Here is a 16435-nt window from a genome sequence, read left to right as displayed (position 1 = left end):
CCACCATCCTCTTCCCCCATCCGGTACCTGGTCAATAACCCCGGGACCCCAGTGGGTTTTAGGGGAGCAGGAAACGGGGCTGCAATATACCGGTTGCTGAATCACCAGAACCTCAGGATGGCGGATGACTGGAGTTTGTGTTCCCGAACAGGCTGGATTCAACAGTGGGAACTCTACGCATTTCTTCTCCATTCCCGGGTCCCAGACGCCAGACATAGTGAACATCGAGTCGACCAGCAATGTGAACGAGCCCGGTCGCTGGGTCTTCCGGACCGACACGTTCAGTGTGCTCGGGGGGTGTGTCCACAATGGTAGAGACATCTAACTCAATTCTCAGCTGGAACTGATGCGTTCAAACTTCGGATAGGTCACTCCCCCTCCCTCTCTCACACATTCTCCCCCTCCCCCCTCCCCCTCCCCCTCCCTCTCCCTCCTCCCCCTCCCCCTCCCCCTCCCTCTCCCTCCTCCCCCTCCCTCACTCCCCCTCCTTCCCTCTCACACACTCTCCACCCTCCCCCTCCCCCTCCCTCTCTCTCACACCCTCTCTCCCCCTCCCTCTCCCCCCTCCCTCTCACACACTCTCTCCCCCTCCCTCTCTCACAGTGCTTCCACATCCTCCCTGTAATGAGGCGACCAGAACTGGACACAGTACTCCAAGTGTGGTCTAACCAGAGTTTTGTCGAGCTGCATCATTACCTCACGGCTCTTAAACCCGATCCCATGACTTATGAATGCTAACACCCCATAAGCTTTCGTAAATTATTTTTTCAGGAAAATTTATTCGGGAAGATGACAGATTTTGGATTGACGAAAGCTGTCAAACAAAGTGCAAGTGTACCTCGGAGAGGTCGCTGGAGTGTGGTCCCGAAGCGTGCAATGCTCACGAAATCTGCGTCTCGTCCGCAACCTTCTACACCTGCCACCCAGTCTTGACGAAAACCTGCACCATTTTCGGAGACCCACACTACTACACCTTCGACCGGAGGGTCATCCACTTCCAGGGGACGTGCACCTCCGTCCTGAGCCAGCTGTGTGACGGTCAGCACAATCTGACCTTCTACAGGGTGGAGGGGGCGAGCGAGCATCGCGGGAACACCGCTGTGTCTTGGCTGAGACTTGTGCGCCTCCTGGTGTACCAGACTGAAATTCTGCTCCTCAAGGGAGCTGCCGACTATATCCTGGTAAGTTTGTTGAGTTCATTCATCACTGAATTAATTTTGGCTCCGGTGATCTGGGATTCATCCCGAAATTAGATGGAGAGTGTGAAGAGTTTGGGGATTGATATGAGACGGTTGGATTAGTTTGGGGACTGATACAGGGCTGTGGGGGGGGGGGGAGCGAGGCAGTGGGATCAGTTTGAGGATGGATGGAGGGAGCGGGGCAGTGGGGTTAGTTTTGGGACTGATACAGAGCTATGGGGAGAGTGGGGCAGTGGGATTAGTTTGGGGACCGACAGGGCTGTGGGGAGAGAGCGGGGCAGTGGGATCAGTGTGGGGACTGACCGACCCCACTGCTGGCTGTTTCTCTTGCAGGTGAACGGGACCCGGACGTCCATCCCCGTCTCCCTGGCCAACGGGCAGCTCCGTGTCCGCGCCAGCGGCCTGGCGCTGAGCGCCACCACTGACTTCGGCCTGACAGTGACCTACGACGGGGACCACCACGCCTCGGTCTCCCTGCCCGCCTCGTACGGGGGCGCCACCTGCGGAATGTGCGGCAACATGAACGGGGATCCCTCCGACGACCTCCTCACCCCGGATGGGACCCGGGCGGAGACGGCGGACGCCTTCGGCAGCAGCTGGGGGGTGGGGGGAGTCGGCGGCTGCCGGGAACCCTGCTCCGGGCAGTGCGGGGGTTGCAACGAGACGCAGAAGGCGGCCTACGCCTCCCTGGGCTCTTGCGGGCTCATGAGTTCCCAGGACGGACCCTTTCGCGCCTGCCTCGCCGTCGTCGACCCGCGGGACTTCGTGCAGAGTTGCGTCTTTGACCTGTGCGCCGACAACGGGCAGGCGCTCACCCTGTGCCAGGCTCTCACCAGCTTCTCGGAGGTCTGCAGATCCTTCGGTGTGACGCCGGAGCCTTGGAGGACAGAGGAGTTCTGCGGTAGGACCGCCTGTTTGATTGTCCCTCCTCTGAAGCGGTCCCTTCCCAAATGGTCATTGAAACATAGAAACATTGAAAACCTCCAGCGCATACAGGCCCTTCTTTCTTTCTTTATCTTTTTTTTTATTAATTTTCAAATTAATACAAGTTAATATATCCAACATTAGTAATTATACCTCTGGGGCAGAGAGATCAGGACAGCAATCATGACGGTTAATATACATATAATCACAAGGAGTTAAAAAATGTAATCTAGACCTCCTGCTCTCTTATTAAGTGAACAAATACAAAGGAAAGATCGAAAGAAATTTAATTATAGGAGAAAAGAACCCTCAAGTTAAAAAAAGAGTTGATAATAAACCCATAAACTTCAAAAAAAAACTGGACTGATAATTCTTCAATTAAAAAAAAAATTCTTATATTGTCAACTCTGCTCCTCTGTATTCAAAGGTTATTGAAAGGGATCTGAAAAAAGGTCAGCTTATATCATAGGGAAGTATTGAATAAATGGACTCCAAACTTCCTCAAATTTAAGCGAAGGATCAATGAAGGAGCACAAAGCTGTGCCGAATGTGTCTTTGCCTTAGAGATTACTAGGTTTACCCATAGCCCTCTATTTTTCTAAGCTCCATGTACCCATCTAAAAGACTCTTAAAAGACCCCATCGTATCCGCCTCCAGCACCGTTGCCGGCAGCCCGTTCCACACACTCACCGCTCTCTGAGTAAAAAAACTTACCCCTGACATCTCCTCTGTACCTACTCCCCAGCACCTTAAACCTGTGTCCTCTTGTGGCCACCATTTCAGCCCTGGGGAAAAGCCTCTGACTATCCACACGATCAATGCCTCTCATCATCTTCTTCACCTCTATCAGGTCCCCCCTCATCCTCCGTCGCTCCAAGGAGAAAAGGCCGAGTTCCCTCAACCTGCTTTCATAAGGCATGCTCCCCAATCCAGGCAGCATCCTTATAAATCTCCTCTGCACCCTCTCTATGGCTTCCACATCCTTCCTGTAGTGAGGTGACCAGAACTGAGCACAGTACTCCAAGTGAGGTCTGACCAGGGTCCTATATAGCTGCAACATTACCTCTCGGCTCCTAAATTCAATTCCACGATTGATGAAGGACAATACATCGCATGCCTTCTTCACCACAGAGTCAACCTGTGCAGCTGTGCAGTGGTTCCCATCCAAGCAAATCCCATCCACCCGCGTTTGGCCCAGATCCCTCTAAACCTTTCCCATCCACAGACCTGTACTAGTGCCTTTTAAATGCTGTTAATGTACCTGTCTCACCCACTTCCTCTGGCAGCTCGTTTCACGTACGGATCACCCTCTGGGTGAAGAAGTTGCTCCTCAGTTTCCCCTTTAAAATCTCTCCCCTCTCGCCTTAAACCTGTGCCCTCTAGCTCTTGATTCCCCAACCCTGGGGAAAAAGACCTGTGCGCATTCACCCTATCTATGACCCTCCATGAGTTTGTACGTTCTCCCCATGTGTCTGCGAGGATTTCCTCCGGGTGCTCCGGTTTCCTCCCACATTCCAAAGACGTACGGATTAGGACGTTGTGGGCATGCTATGTTGGCGCCGGAAGCGTGGCAACACTTGCGGGCTGTCCCCCAGAACACTCTACGCAAAAGATGCATTTCACTGCGTGTTTCGATGTACATGCGACTACTAAAGATATCTTATCTGATAAGGACCTAGCTTGTCCAATCTCTCCCTATAACTCAGTCCCTCGAGTCCTGGCAACATCTTTGTAAATCTTTTCTGGCCTCTTTGCAGTTTAGTAACATCTTTCCGATAGCAGGATGATCAAAACTGAACACAATATTCCAAGTGCGGCTTCACCAGCATCCTGTACAACTGCAACGTAATGTCCCACTTCTGTAAGATCACCCTTCATTCTCCTACACTCCAATGAAAGCAGTCCCAACCTGCTTAACCTCTCTCCGTAACTCAGTCCCAGCAACATCCTCGTAAATCTCCTCTGCACTCTTTCCAGCGTAATGGTATCTTTCCTGTAGAAGGGCGACCAAAACTGAATGCAGTATTCCAAAGTGTGGCCTCACCAACGTCCTGTACAACTGCAACGTAACCTCCCAACTCCTGTACTCAGTGCCCTGACCGACAAAGGCCAGCGTGCCGAATGCCTTCTTCATCACCCTGTCTACCTACGACGCCACTTTCAGGGAACCATGTACTTGCACTCCTGGGTCCCTCTGTTCTACAACACTCCCTGGGGCCCTACCATTCACTTTGAGAGCCCTACCCTCATTTGTCCTCCCAAAATGCAACACCTCGCACTTATCCGAATTAAACTGCATTTGCCATTCCTTGGCCCAGTTACCCAGCTGATCAAGATTCCTGATAACTTTCTTCACTGTGAACAACACCCAGCTATTGCAGTGTCATTTGCAAACTTACTGACCATGCCTTGTACGTTCTCATCCAAATCATCGATATAGCCATGGTCCTACCACCGACCCCTGGGGAACACCACTAGTCGCGGGCCTCCAGTCCGAGAAACAACCTTCCACCATTGCCCTCTGCTTCCTGCCATCGAACCAATTCTGTTTCCAATTCTGGGACCAGGATTGGAGGGTTTGAGTTTTAAGGGGAGGCTGGACAGGCAGGGACTGTTTTCCCTGTAGAACTTATGTTTAATTTATGTTTTTCCAACAAATGCAATTGGAATTGGTTTATTATTGTCACATGTACCGAGGTACAGTGAAAAATTTGTCTTGCATACCGATCGTACAGGTCAATTCATTACACAGTGCATTGAGGTAGTACAAGGGAAAACAATACAGAATGCAGAATAATGTGTTACAGTTACAGAGAAAGTGCAGTGCAGGCAGACAATGAGGTGCAAGGCCATAACAAGGTAGATTGTGAGGTCAAGAATCCATCTTATCGTTCAATAGTCTTATAACAGTGGGATAGAAGCTGTCCTTGAGCCTGGTGATACGTGCTTTCAGGCTTTTGATGGGAGGGGGGAGAAGAGAGAATGTCCGGGGTGGGTGGGGGTCTTTGATTATGTCGGCTGCTTTCCCTAGGCAGCGGGAAGTGCAGACGGGAGTCCGCGGAGGGGAGGCTGATTTCCGTTCTTGTGTCCACAACTCTACCTGGTTTCTTGCCGGTCAAGGGCAGAGCAGTTGCCGTCTCAAGCCAGGATGCATCTGGATAGGATGGTTTCTACGGTGCATCGACAAAAGTTGGTGAGGGTCAAATTCAGCTGTGTTCGGTCAACAAGGGGCAGTACTGGTCTGTTTGCAGACGATACCACCGTAGTGGGCTGTATCTCAAATAACAATGAGTACAAGAAGGAGATAGAGAGCTTAGTGACATGGTGTCATGACAACAACCTTTCCCTCAATGTCAGCAAAACAACAGAGCTGGTCATTGACTTCAGGAAAGGGGGTGGTGTACATGCTCCTGTCTACATCAATGGTGCTGAGGTCGAGAGGGTTGAGAGCTTCAAGTTCCCAGGAGTGAACATCACCAACAGCCTGTCCTGGTCCAACCACGGCCAAGAAAGTTCACCAGCGCCTCTACCTCCTCAGGAGGCTAAAGAAATTCGGCACATCCCCTTTGACTCTCACCAACTTTTTATCGATGCACCACAGAAAGCATCCTATCTGGATGTATCACGATTGGTACAGCAACTGCTCTGCCCGGGACCAGCAAGAAACTGCAGAGAGTTGCGGACACAGCCCAGCGCATCACGGAGACCAGGGTGGTGTACATGCACCTGTCTACATCAATGGTGCTGAGGTCAAGAAAGTTGAGAGCTTCAAGTTCCTGGGAGTGAACATCACCAACAGCCTGTCCTGATCAAATCACGTAGACGTCACGGCCAAGAAAGCTCACCAGCACCTCTACTTCCTCAGGAGGCTAAAGAAATTTGGTTTGTCCCCTTTGACTCTCACCAACTTTTATTGATGCACCATAGGAAGCATTTTATCTGGATGCATCACGGCTTGGTACAGCAACTGCTCTGCCTGGGACCATAAGAAACTGCAGAGAGTCGTGGACACAGCCCAGCGCATCACGGAAACCAGCCTCCCCTCCTTGGACTCTGTCTTTACCTCTCGCTGCCTTGGTGAAGCAGCCGGCATAATCAAAGACCCCACCCACCCGGGTCATTCTCTCTTCTCTCCTCTCCCATCAGGTAGAAAATACAGGAGCCTGAGGGCACATACCACCAGACTTAACGACAGCTTCTACCCCACTGTGATAAGACTTATACGATGAGAGGGACTCTTAACCTCACGATCTACCTTGTTGTGACCTTGCACCTTATTGCACTGCACTTTCTCTGTAGCTGTGACACTTTACTTTGCACTTTAATTGTTTTTACCTGTACTACCTCAATGCACTCTGCACTAACTCAAAGTAACTGCGCTGTGTAATGAATTGACCTGTACGATCGGTTTGCAAGACAAGTTTTTCACCGTACCTCGGTACAAGTGACAATAATAAACCAATACCAATACTTTCTACGGTGCATCGATAAAATATTGGCGAGGTTCGACGGGGAGGGCGTGCCAAATGTTATGCCTGAGTTGTAGCTTCAAGTAATACTTGCATTCCAACCGCGCATGCAGAGGAGAATTGCATCTGAGTCTCGACATTGTCTCTTGCAGGCCTTCGCTGCCCGCCCCACAGCCGCTACGAGCTCTGCACCTCCGCCTGCCCGCCCAGTTGCTCTGATACCACCGCCCCCTTCTACTGCGACCGCCCCTGCGTCGAGGGCTGCCACTGCGACGAGGGCTTCGTGCTGAGCGGCGCCAGCTGCATCCCCCTGCGCCGTTGCGGCTGCTCCTTCCAGGGCCTGTACTACCCCCGGGGGAGCTCCGCCGTCCTGGGGGCAGACTGCGGCCTGAGGTGCACCTGCCCCGAGGCGGGCGGCCCGATGGAGTGCGCGGCGCACGCCTGCGGACCCCTGGAGGAGTGCGGGCTGCGGGACGGGGTGAGGGGCTGCTTCCTCAGGACAGCAGGCATCTGCTGGTCCTCGGGAGACCACCACCAGACCTTCGACGGCAGGTCCCTCGATCTACAGGGGCTCTGTAGGTACACCCTCAGCCGGGCTTGCCCGCCCCCAGGGAACCTCACCCACAACCTCGCCCTGTTCAGCGTGACAGTGGAGATCGAGCACCGGGGGTCCCGGGCCCGGATGGTGGAAGTCGAAGTGCACGGACATCGGATACGGATTTCTCAGGGGGAGAACGGCACGGTGCAGGTTAGTCCGATGTGTATCTGGTTACCTCCCTGTTGTATGGCATGTCTCTCCCCTCTGGCTGCCTCTCTCCCTCCCCTCCCCTCCACCCCCCTCCCCTCACCTCCACATCCCCCCTCCCTCCCCTCCCCTCCCCTCCTCTCATTCCCTCTTTGCTCCCTTCCCCCTCCCGCCCCTCCCGTCTTCCCCCTCCCTCCCCCAATTCCCCTCATCCCTCCTCCCCTCACCTCCACTCGTCAATGCTCCCTCCCCTCTTCCCCCTCCCTCACCTCCATTCATCCTGTCCCTCCCTTCCCATCTTATCCCCTCCCCTCCCCTCTTCCCCCTCCCCTCTTCCCCTCCCCTCACCTCCACTCGTCAACGCTCCCTCCCCTCTTCCCCCTCCCCTCTTCCCCTCCCCTCGCCTCCACTCGTCAACGCTCCCTCCCCTCTTCCCCCTCCCCCTCCCCTCGCCTCCACTCGTCAATGCTCCCTCCCCTCCTGCCTTCCCCCCTCCCTCCCCTCTTCCTCCTCTCCTCCCCTATCAACTCTCCCCTCCCTCCAACTCCCCCTCTCCACTCCCTCCCCTCTCCCCTCCTTCCACACCCCCCTCCCTCCCTCACCTCTCCCTCCTTCTCCTCTCCCCCGACTTCCTTGCTCGCATCTCTCCCCCAATCCCCCCTCTTTCCCCCTTCGTCTCCCCCCTTTACTCCCCTCCCTTCCCCCTTCCCCCTCCCCTCTTCCCCGCTCACTCTCTTCTTCCCCCCTCCCCTCCTCTACCGTCCTGGTCTCTCACCCCTCCCTCCCCTCCCTTTCCCCTCTCGCACCCCTTCCCCTCCTCCCTCCTCTCCCCCCATCACCCCTGCTCTGACCTCTCCCCCTCCCCTCTACCTCCCCTCCCCATGTCTCCTCTTTCCCCTTCTGCACTCCACACCCCTTCCCTCTCTACCCCTTCCCTTTCGCCCTTCTCCCCCTCCTCCCTCCGCCCCCCCTGCCCCCCAAGGCAGTGGGAGTTGTTTGGGGGCAGCTGCCACAAGGTATAGGAGCAGAATTAGGCCATTCGGCCCATCGGGTCTGCTCTGCCATTCAGTCGTGGGTGATTTTTCCAAACCCATTCTCCCGACTTCTCCCCGTAACCCTTAACCACCCCCCCCCCCCTTAACAATCCAGAACCTATCCATCTCAGCCTTATATACACCCAATGACTTGGCCTCCACCTCCCTCTGTGGCGACGGATTCCACAGATTCACCGCCCTCTGGCTGAAGAAATTCCTCCTCGTCTCAGCTCTAAAAGGACGTCCCTTTATTCCGAGGCTGTGCCCTCGGATCCCGGACTCTCCCACTGATGGGAACATCCTCTCCGCATCCGCTCTATCCGGGTCTTTCAGTATCCGGGAGGTTTCTATGAGATTCCCTCCCTCATCCTCCTGAACTCCACCGAGGACAGGCCCGGAGACATGAAACGCTCCTCGTACGCTAACCCTTTCATTCCCGGGATCGTTCTGCCCTTCAGGAGCTGGCGATTTTAATTCCCCCTCTCCCGTTCCCTACACAGACCTCTCTGCCTTTGGCCCCCCTCCACTGCCAGGGTGAGGCTCGGCAGCCCGCAAGTGTCGCCACGCTTCCGGCGCCAACGTAGCACGTCCGCAACTTCCTAACCCGGACGTCTTTGGAATGTGGGAGGAAACCGGAGCACCCGGAGGAAACCCACGCGGTCACCCGGGGAGATCGTACAAACTCCTCACAGGCAGCGGCGGGAATTGAACCTGGCGCTGTAGTAACGTTACGCTGACCGCTACATTACCATATAGCCCCTATTGCAAAGGGGTTAGAGTTTAAAAGTAAGGACATTTATTTAGAATTGTACAGGGTGTTGGTGAGGAATTGAACCTGGCGCTGTAGTAACGTTACGCTGACCGCTACATTACCATATAGCCCCTATTGCAAAGGGGTTAGAGTTTAAAAGTAAGGACATTTATTTAGAATTGTACAGGGTGTTGGTGAGGCCACACTGGAGTACTTAGCATAGTTTTGGTCCCTTGACCTGAAAGAAGGATATAGTATGTTTCGATGTACATTGGACTCATAAATAAATATCTCATATCTCAAGAGCCCCTCAGATCGCCCCCGTATAGTCTACAACTGCTGGCACAAACATTGAAAATGTCCAACTTCTGACAGACGTGCCTCTCCTCTCTCCTCCTGATCGACCCAGTTCCTCCTACGCCCACCATCTTCCCCCTCTCCTTCTGCTCATCACCCACACCCCTCCCCAAAAGTTCCAACCCGCCCTCCCCACCTCCCTCCCTCGATTCCCGCGCTACGCCCCCCTCTCCCGTCAGACCCCCACCATCTGCAGCCTTTTGCTCCTCCCCCCCACAAACCTCTCACCTCCCGGCCTCTCTCGCCATCCCCACTCCCCCCTCCTCCATTTGCCTATCGCCCTCCCCCTCCTCTTCCCCAGGATCCACCTATCCCCTGCCGGCTCTTGCCTCACCCCTCCAGCCCTTCACACCGGCCATCTCCCCTCTCCTCTTCCAGTCCAGATGAAGGGTCTCGACCCGAAACGTCGACCCTCCTGTCTTCCTCCACAGACCCTGCCCGACCCGTTGAGTCCCTGTGGGTCTGCTCTAGACTCTGCAGAATCTCATGTGTCTCCATCTAATTGCCCGCCCCTAGTTGCCCCTGAGTAAGTGATGATGAACATAGAACAGTACGGCACAATACAGGCCCTTCAGCCCATCATGTTGTGCCAACCTTTAAACCTCTCCTAAGACTATCTAACCCCTTCCTCCCACATATCCCCCTATTTTAAATTCCTCCATATGCTTATCCAGCAATCTCTTGAATTTGGCCAATGTACCTGCCCCCACCACCACCCCAGGCAGCGCATTCCACGCCCCAACCACTCTCTGGGTGAAAAACCTCCCTCTGATATCTCCCTTGAACTTCCCACCCATTACTTTAAAGCCATGCCCTCTTGTATTGAGCATTGGTGCCCTGGGAAAGAGGCGCTGGCTGTCCACTCTATCTATTCCTCTTAATATTTTGTACACCTCTATTGTGTCTCCCCTCATCCTCCTCCTCTCCAAAAAGTAAAGCCCTAGCTCCCTTAGTCTCTCCTCATAATCCATACTCTCTACACCAGGCAGCATCCTGGTAAATCTCCTCTGCACCCTTTCCAAAGCATCCATATCCTTCCTATAATGAGGTGACCAGAACTGGACACAGTACTCCAAGTGTGGTCTAACCAGAGTTTTGTAGAGCTGCATCATTACCTCGCGGCTCTTGAGTTACCACCTTGAACCATTGCGATGTTAAAGACCTCACGGGAATAATATTAGTCCAACTATGTTGAATGGAGGTCATTAAAGGGAAGAAGTCGTTCAAATGCCAGCACAGTACCTGTGGAGAGTTTAAACTTGATTAATTAAATGAATCTGCAATTTAGAGGCACACAGAACATCAAACAGTACGACACAGGAACAGGCCCTTCGGCCCACAATGTCTGTGCCGTACACGATGCCGAATTAAGTAAATCCTGGGTCCTGGGGCGTTGGGCAATTTTCCTGGGTGGGGTTGGAGGTGAAGGGGCCACTGGGCAATGTGTTTGTGTACATGTGTACAACACAACAGTGGGGCTGTGTGTGTGTGTGTGTGTGTGTGTGTGTGTGTGTGTGTGTGTGTGTGTTTATATATAGGAAGGATGTGGAGGTGTTGAGAAGGGTGCAGAGGAGATTTACCAGGATGCTGCCTGGTTTGGAGAGGATGCATTATGAGGAGAGACTAAGGGAGCTAGGGCTTTACTCATTGGAGAGGAGGAGGATGAGGGGAGACATGATAGAGGTGTACAAAATATTAAGAGGAATAGATAGAATAGACAGCCAGCGCCTCTTTCCCAGGGCGCCAGTGCTCAATACAAGAGGGCATGGCTTTAAAGTAATGGGTGGGAAATGGAATGCGCTGTCTGGGGCGGTGGTGGAGGCAGGTACATTGGTCAAATTCAAGAGATTACTAGATAAGCATATGGAGGGATTTAAAATGGAGGGATATGTGGGAGGAAGAGTCGACACAACATTGTGGGCCGAAGGGCCTGTATTGTGCTGTACTGTTCTATGTTCTATATGCGGCAGATTGTGTGTGTGCGTATATACGGGGGCAGTGTGTGAGGGGTGGGTGTTCATAATTTGAGAAGTGACTATGTGACTCCCAGCTGGTTACCCCAACACCTCTGCTATATACAAGGCCTCACGTCCAGTAACTCGCTGGCCGCAAACCGGACAGGGTTTCAGTCTTGCTCTGGACCATCCTGGGATTGGTTCCCAACCGTTGGCTTTGCATGGAGGAGCCGGTGACATTCTCTTGTAGCAGATCGGTGGTGGGGAAGCTGACCAGGGTGTCCGAGGAGAATATTTCCAATGGTGGGTGGGGTGGGGAGGTGAAGATCAGTGACCAGAGGGGGCAAGTTTGAGGCACAGAGGCAGAGGTATGTGGTGAGATGCCGCGATCTGGAACGTCCTGTGATGGGAACTGATTCAAAAGGAACAGCCCAAAGGGATTTGGATAAATCGAGAAAGGGCCAGGCACAGTAGTGTAGCGGTTGGCATAACCCTATTACAGCGTCAGCGACCCGGGTTCAATTCCGGCCGCTGCCTGTAAGGAGTTTGTATGTTTCCCCGTGTGTCCACGTGGGTTTCCTCCGGGTGCTCCGGTTTCCTCCCACATTTAAAAAGACGGACGGGTTAGGAAATTGCAGGTGTTTAAAAAAAAAAGTTTCATTCAGTATATTCCCTGCCCTCTTTCAACTCACTTGGTTCATCAAAAAATGTATTATACTCCTGTGTAATGTGTAATACAAGTGTGAAGTCTTTAAAATTTCCCCCTCACACCTTAAAGCTATGCCCTCTATTATTCAATATTTCTATCCTGGCGAAAAAGATGCTGTCTACTCTACCTGTGCCTCTCATAATTTCGTAACTCCCCCGGCACCGACCGTCTCCCGTGTCTGCGTCCGGGCGGCTGGCAGGCACGTGGTCCTTGAGAAGGGGAGGTCACCATCAGTCAGATCCAAGCGGCCAGCATGAGGCCATTTCATCCCTCCCGTCCATACCACCGCTAACGACAGGTCAATGGGGCGGTGAGGAAGGCATACGACACGCTCGACTTTATTAGTTGAGGCATTGACCTCAAAAGAGTCGGGAAGTTATGTTGCAGATTTATAAAGCTCTGGTCAGGCCGCATCTGGAGTATTGCATTCAGTTCTGGTCGTCCCCGTTACAGGAAGGGTGTGGAGGGCTTTGGAGACGGTGCAGGAGAGGTTCACCAGGATGCTGCCTGGATTAGAGGGCATGAGCTATAAGGAGAGGTCGGACAAACTTGGGTTGTTTTCTCCGGAGCGGCAGAGGCTGAGGGGAGATCCGATAGAAGTTTACAAGATTATGAGAGGCACAGATAGAGTAGACAGATGGTATCTTTTCCCCCAGGGTCGAAATGTCTAATACCAGAGGACGTGCATTGAAGTTGAGGGGAGGAAAGTTCAAAGGAGATGTGCGGGGCAGGTATTTTTTTACACAGAGCGCGGTGGGTGCCTGGAATGTGCTGCCAGGGGTGGGGGTGGAGGCAGATACAATAGAGGGGGTTAAGAGGCTGTTAGACAGGCCCATGGATGTGCAGGGAATGGACGGATGTGGACATCGTGCAGGCAGAAGGGATTAGTTTAGTTAGGCGTTTAACTATGAGTTTAGTTAGTTAAGCACAACATCGTGGGCTGAAGGGCCTGTCCCTGTGCTGTAGTGTTCTGTGTTCTATGACATACCAGTTAAGGTGGAGTTTAATTCAAAGTCAAAGTCGAGCTTATTGTCAGATGAACAAGTCTGGGGCAATGAAAAACTTACTTGCAGCAGCATCACAGGCACAAAGCATCAGAGACACAACGTTCACAAGAAAAACATAAATTAAACATGAATTATGCACAACTTTTAAAAGAAAAAAACAACTAGAACAAAAAATGAACAAAGTCCACTGCAGTGCAAAGTGGTCCCAGTGTTGCTGTACTGAGGCAGTGATTAGGGCTGTGTCAGTCGGTTCAAGAACCGAATGGTTGAAGGGAAGTCGCTGTTCCTGAACCTGGTGGTGTGGGGACTTCAGGCTTCTGTACCTCCTGCTTCATGGCACCTTTTCAAAGATTGGTGAGCAAAACTGAACATAATATTCCAAATATGACCTCACCAACATCTTTGTACAACTGCAACATAACATCCCAACTTCTGTACTCAGTGCCCTGTGCCGATGAAGGCCAGCGTGTCTGACCCTGGGAGTGTGTGATGGGACGGTGTGGATGAAGCTTCACCTTGTGTCTGACCCCGAGAGTATGTGATGGGACGGTGTGGAGGGAGCTTTACTGTGTCTGACCCCGGGAATGTGTGATGAGACGGTGCGGAGGGAGCTTCACCCTGTGTCTGACCCCGGGAGTGTGTGATGGGAAGGTGCGGAGGGAGCTTCACCCTGTGTCTGACCCCGGGAGTGTGTGATGGGACAATGTGGAGGGAGCTTTACTCTGTGTCTGACCCCGGGAGTGTGTGATCGGACGGTGCGGAGGGAGCTTCACCATGTGTCTGTGCAATGGATAATCAAGCAATGGCTCACCCCCCCCCCCCCACCTTCTCAGGTGAACGGGACCGCCGTCTCTCTCCCCACCTCCGTCGCCACGGTCGCGAACATATCCCAGGTGGGTGGCGACGTCCTGGTTGTCACGATGAACCAGGTGGAAGTCCGCTTTGACGGGCAGGGGTCCCTCTTTGTGAAGGTCGGCTCTCTCTACGCCAACAGCCTGTGCGGGATGTGCGGCAACTTCAACGGGGATCCAACGGACGACAAGGTGACCCCTTCCGGGTGGACAGCAAGGAACGACAGCGGGTTCGGGAACTCCTGGGAGACCGCAAACAGCTCTTGGAGGTAGGAATTTCCAGCAGGCAGGTGACAGTCCAATCTCCGTCGCTCGAGGGAGGTATAGCGCAGGGTCAGAGTGCTCGACAGCACGGAATCAAACCCTTCGGCCCATCTCATCCATGCTGACTACCTGAGCGAGTCCCATTTGGCCCGTGTTTGGCCCATATCCCTCTAAACCCTTCCTATCCATGTACCTGTCCAAGTGCCTTTTAAAGGTCTTTGCACCCGCCTCTACCACTTCCTCTGGCAGCTCGTTCCAAATGTTGAAAAACCTGCCCGTCTTTCCCGTCTGATTAGGCTATGTGAGGGGCAAATCATGCCTCACCAGCCTGATTGAATTCTTTGAGGATGTGACAAAGCACATTGATGAAGGTAGCGCAGTGGATCTGGTGTACATGGATTTTAGTAAGGCGTTTGATAAAGAACCTTATAATGCCCATTCAGAAAGTCAGGACGCATGGGATCCAGGGAAACTTGACCTCCGCCACTACAGAGAAAACAACCCAAGTTTGTCCAACCTCTCCTTATAGTTCCTGCCCTCTAATCCAGGCAGCATCCTGGTGAACCTCCTCTGCACCCTCTCCAAAGCCTCCAAATCCAGCCTGTGAACCTTCAGCCTTGCCTCGCACATCTCCTTTGAACTTCCCTCCCCTCTCACCTTAAATGCACGCCCTCTAGTATTAGACGTTTTGATCCTGGGGAGAAAGATACCGGCTGTCTACTCGATCTGTGCCTCTCATAACCTGATAAACCTCTATCAGGTCTCCCCTCAGTCTCCGCCGCTCCAGAGAAAACAACCCAAGTTTGTCCGACCTCTCCTTACAGCACACGCCCTCTAATCCAGGCAGCGTCCTAGTGAACCTGTCCGGCACCCTCTCCGAAGCCCTCACACCCTCCCTGTAACGGGGCGACCAGAACTGAATGCAACACTTCAGATGCAGCCTGACCAGAGTTTTATACAGCTGTAACACTTTAAGAGGGATTTGGACGGACACTTGGCATAGAAGGTTAAGGTCCTAATTCAAGGAAATGGGATTAGTGCAGATTAGCAGAAAGGTTAGAATGGGAGTCATGGGCTGAAGGGACTGTTTCTGTGCTTTACACATCTCTTTGTCTGACACTCATTTACGCCATTTCATTCTCCCTGCATTCCTCAACTCTTCCCCAGATCCTACCCCTCGCCCACACACTAGGGGGGCAGTTCACGGCGGCCGATTAACCCACCGACCCCGCATGTCTCAGGGATGTGGGAGACAACTGCTCTCTCCCTGAAAGTGGCCGCACAGGTCGACAGGGCGGTAAAGAAGGCGCACGGCACGCTGGCCTTTATTAGTCGAGGCACTGAGCTCGAGAGTCGGGGAGTTATGCTGCGGCTTTATAAAACGCTGGTCAGGCTGCATCTGGAGTATTGCGCGCAGTTCTGGTCGCCCCCGTTACAGGGAGGGTGTGGGGGGCTTTGGAGAGGGTGCGGGAGAGGTTCACCAGGACGCTGCCTATGAGGAGAGGTTGGACAAACTTGGGTTGTTTTCTCTGGAGCGGCAGAGGCTGAAGGGAGACCTGATAGAGGTTTATAAGATTATGAGAGGCACAGATAGAGTAGACAGTCAGAATCTTTTCCCCAGAAGTTGAAATGTCTAATACCAGCGGTCGTGCATTTAAGGTGAGGGGGGTAAGTTCAAAGGAGATGTGCGGGGCAAGTTTTTTTACACAGAGAGCGGTGGGTGCCTGGAATGTGCTGCCAGGGGTGGAGGTGGAGGCAGATACGATAGAGGGGGTTAAGATGCTGCTGATAAGCACATGGATATGAATGGACCTTGTGCAGGCAGAAGGGACTAGTTTAGTTAGGTGCTTAATTACTAGTTTAATTAGTTCGGCACAGCATCGTGGGCCGAAGGGCCTGTTCCTGTGCTGTAGTTACCCAGGGGAAAGCCACGGGGTAATGGAGAATGTGCAAACTCCACACAGGCACACTCACAGACCCGCACACAGGCTCACACATGCACACACACACACAGACCACACACACACAGTGGTGGAGGTCAGGATCGAACCTGGGTGTCCGGTGCAGTGAGACAGTGGCTCTACCCACTTTGCCACACTGCCAGACCCACCCCCACTGCCCCCCCCCCGCTCAAACCGACGCGCCTCACAACTTGATGTTCCCTCTTGCA

At 53.1% G+C, this 16435-nt stretch overlaps 1 protein-coding gene across 1 annotated transcript in view; it reads left to right on the top strand.

Annotated features, from left to right (window-relative positions):
* Nucleotides 1–124: 124 nt before the first annotated feature.
* The window catches only part of LOC127587179 (alpha-tectorin-like), a 40053-nt gene continuing 23742 nt past the window's right edge, over nt 125–16435 (top strand). The window contains exons 1-5 of the mRNA XM_052045372.1: nt 125–311; nt 772–1181; nt 1533–2100; nt 6745–7340; nt 13984–14270. Of these exons, the coding sequence (XP_051901332.1) occupies nt 125–311; nt 772–1181; nt 1533–2100; nt 6745–7340; nt 13984–14270 (2048 nt within the window). The remainder of the gene's footprint in view (nt 312–771; nt 1182–1532; nt 2101–6744; nt 7341–13983; nt 14271–16435) is intronic.

This window comes from Pristis pectinata, chromosome 39 (genome assembly GCF_009764475.1).
Source record: "Pristis pectinata isolate sPriPec2 chromosome 39, sPriPec2.1.pri, whole genome shotgun sequence".
Lineage (NCBI taxonomy): Eukaryota > Metazoa > Chordata > Chondrichthyes > Rhinopristiformes > Pristidae > Pristis > Pristis pectinata.
This window is presented reverse-complemented; position numbering and strand designations above follow the sequence as displayed.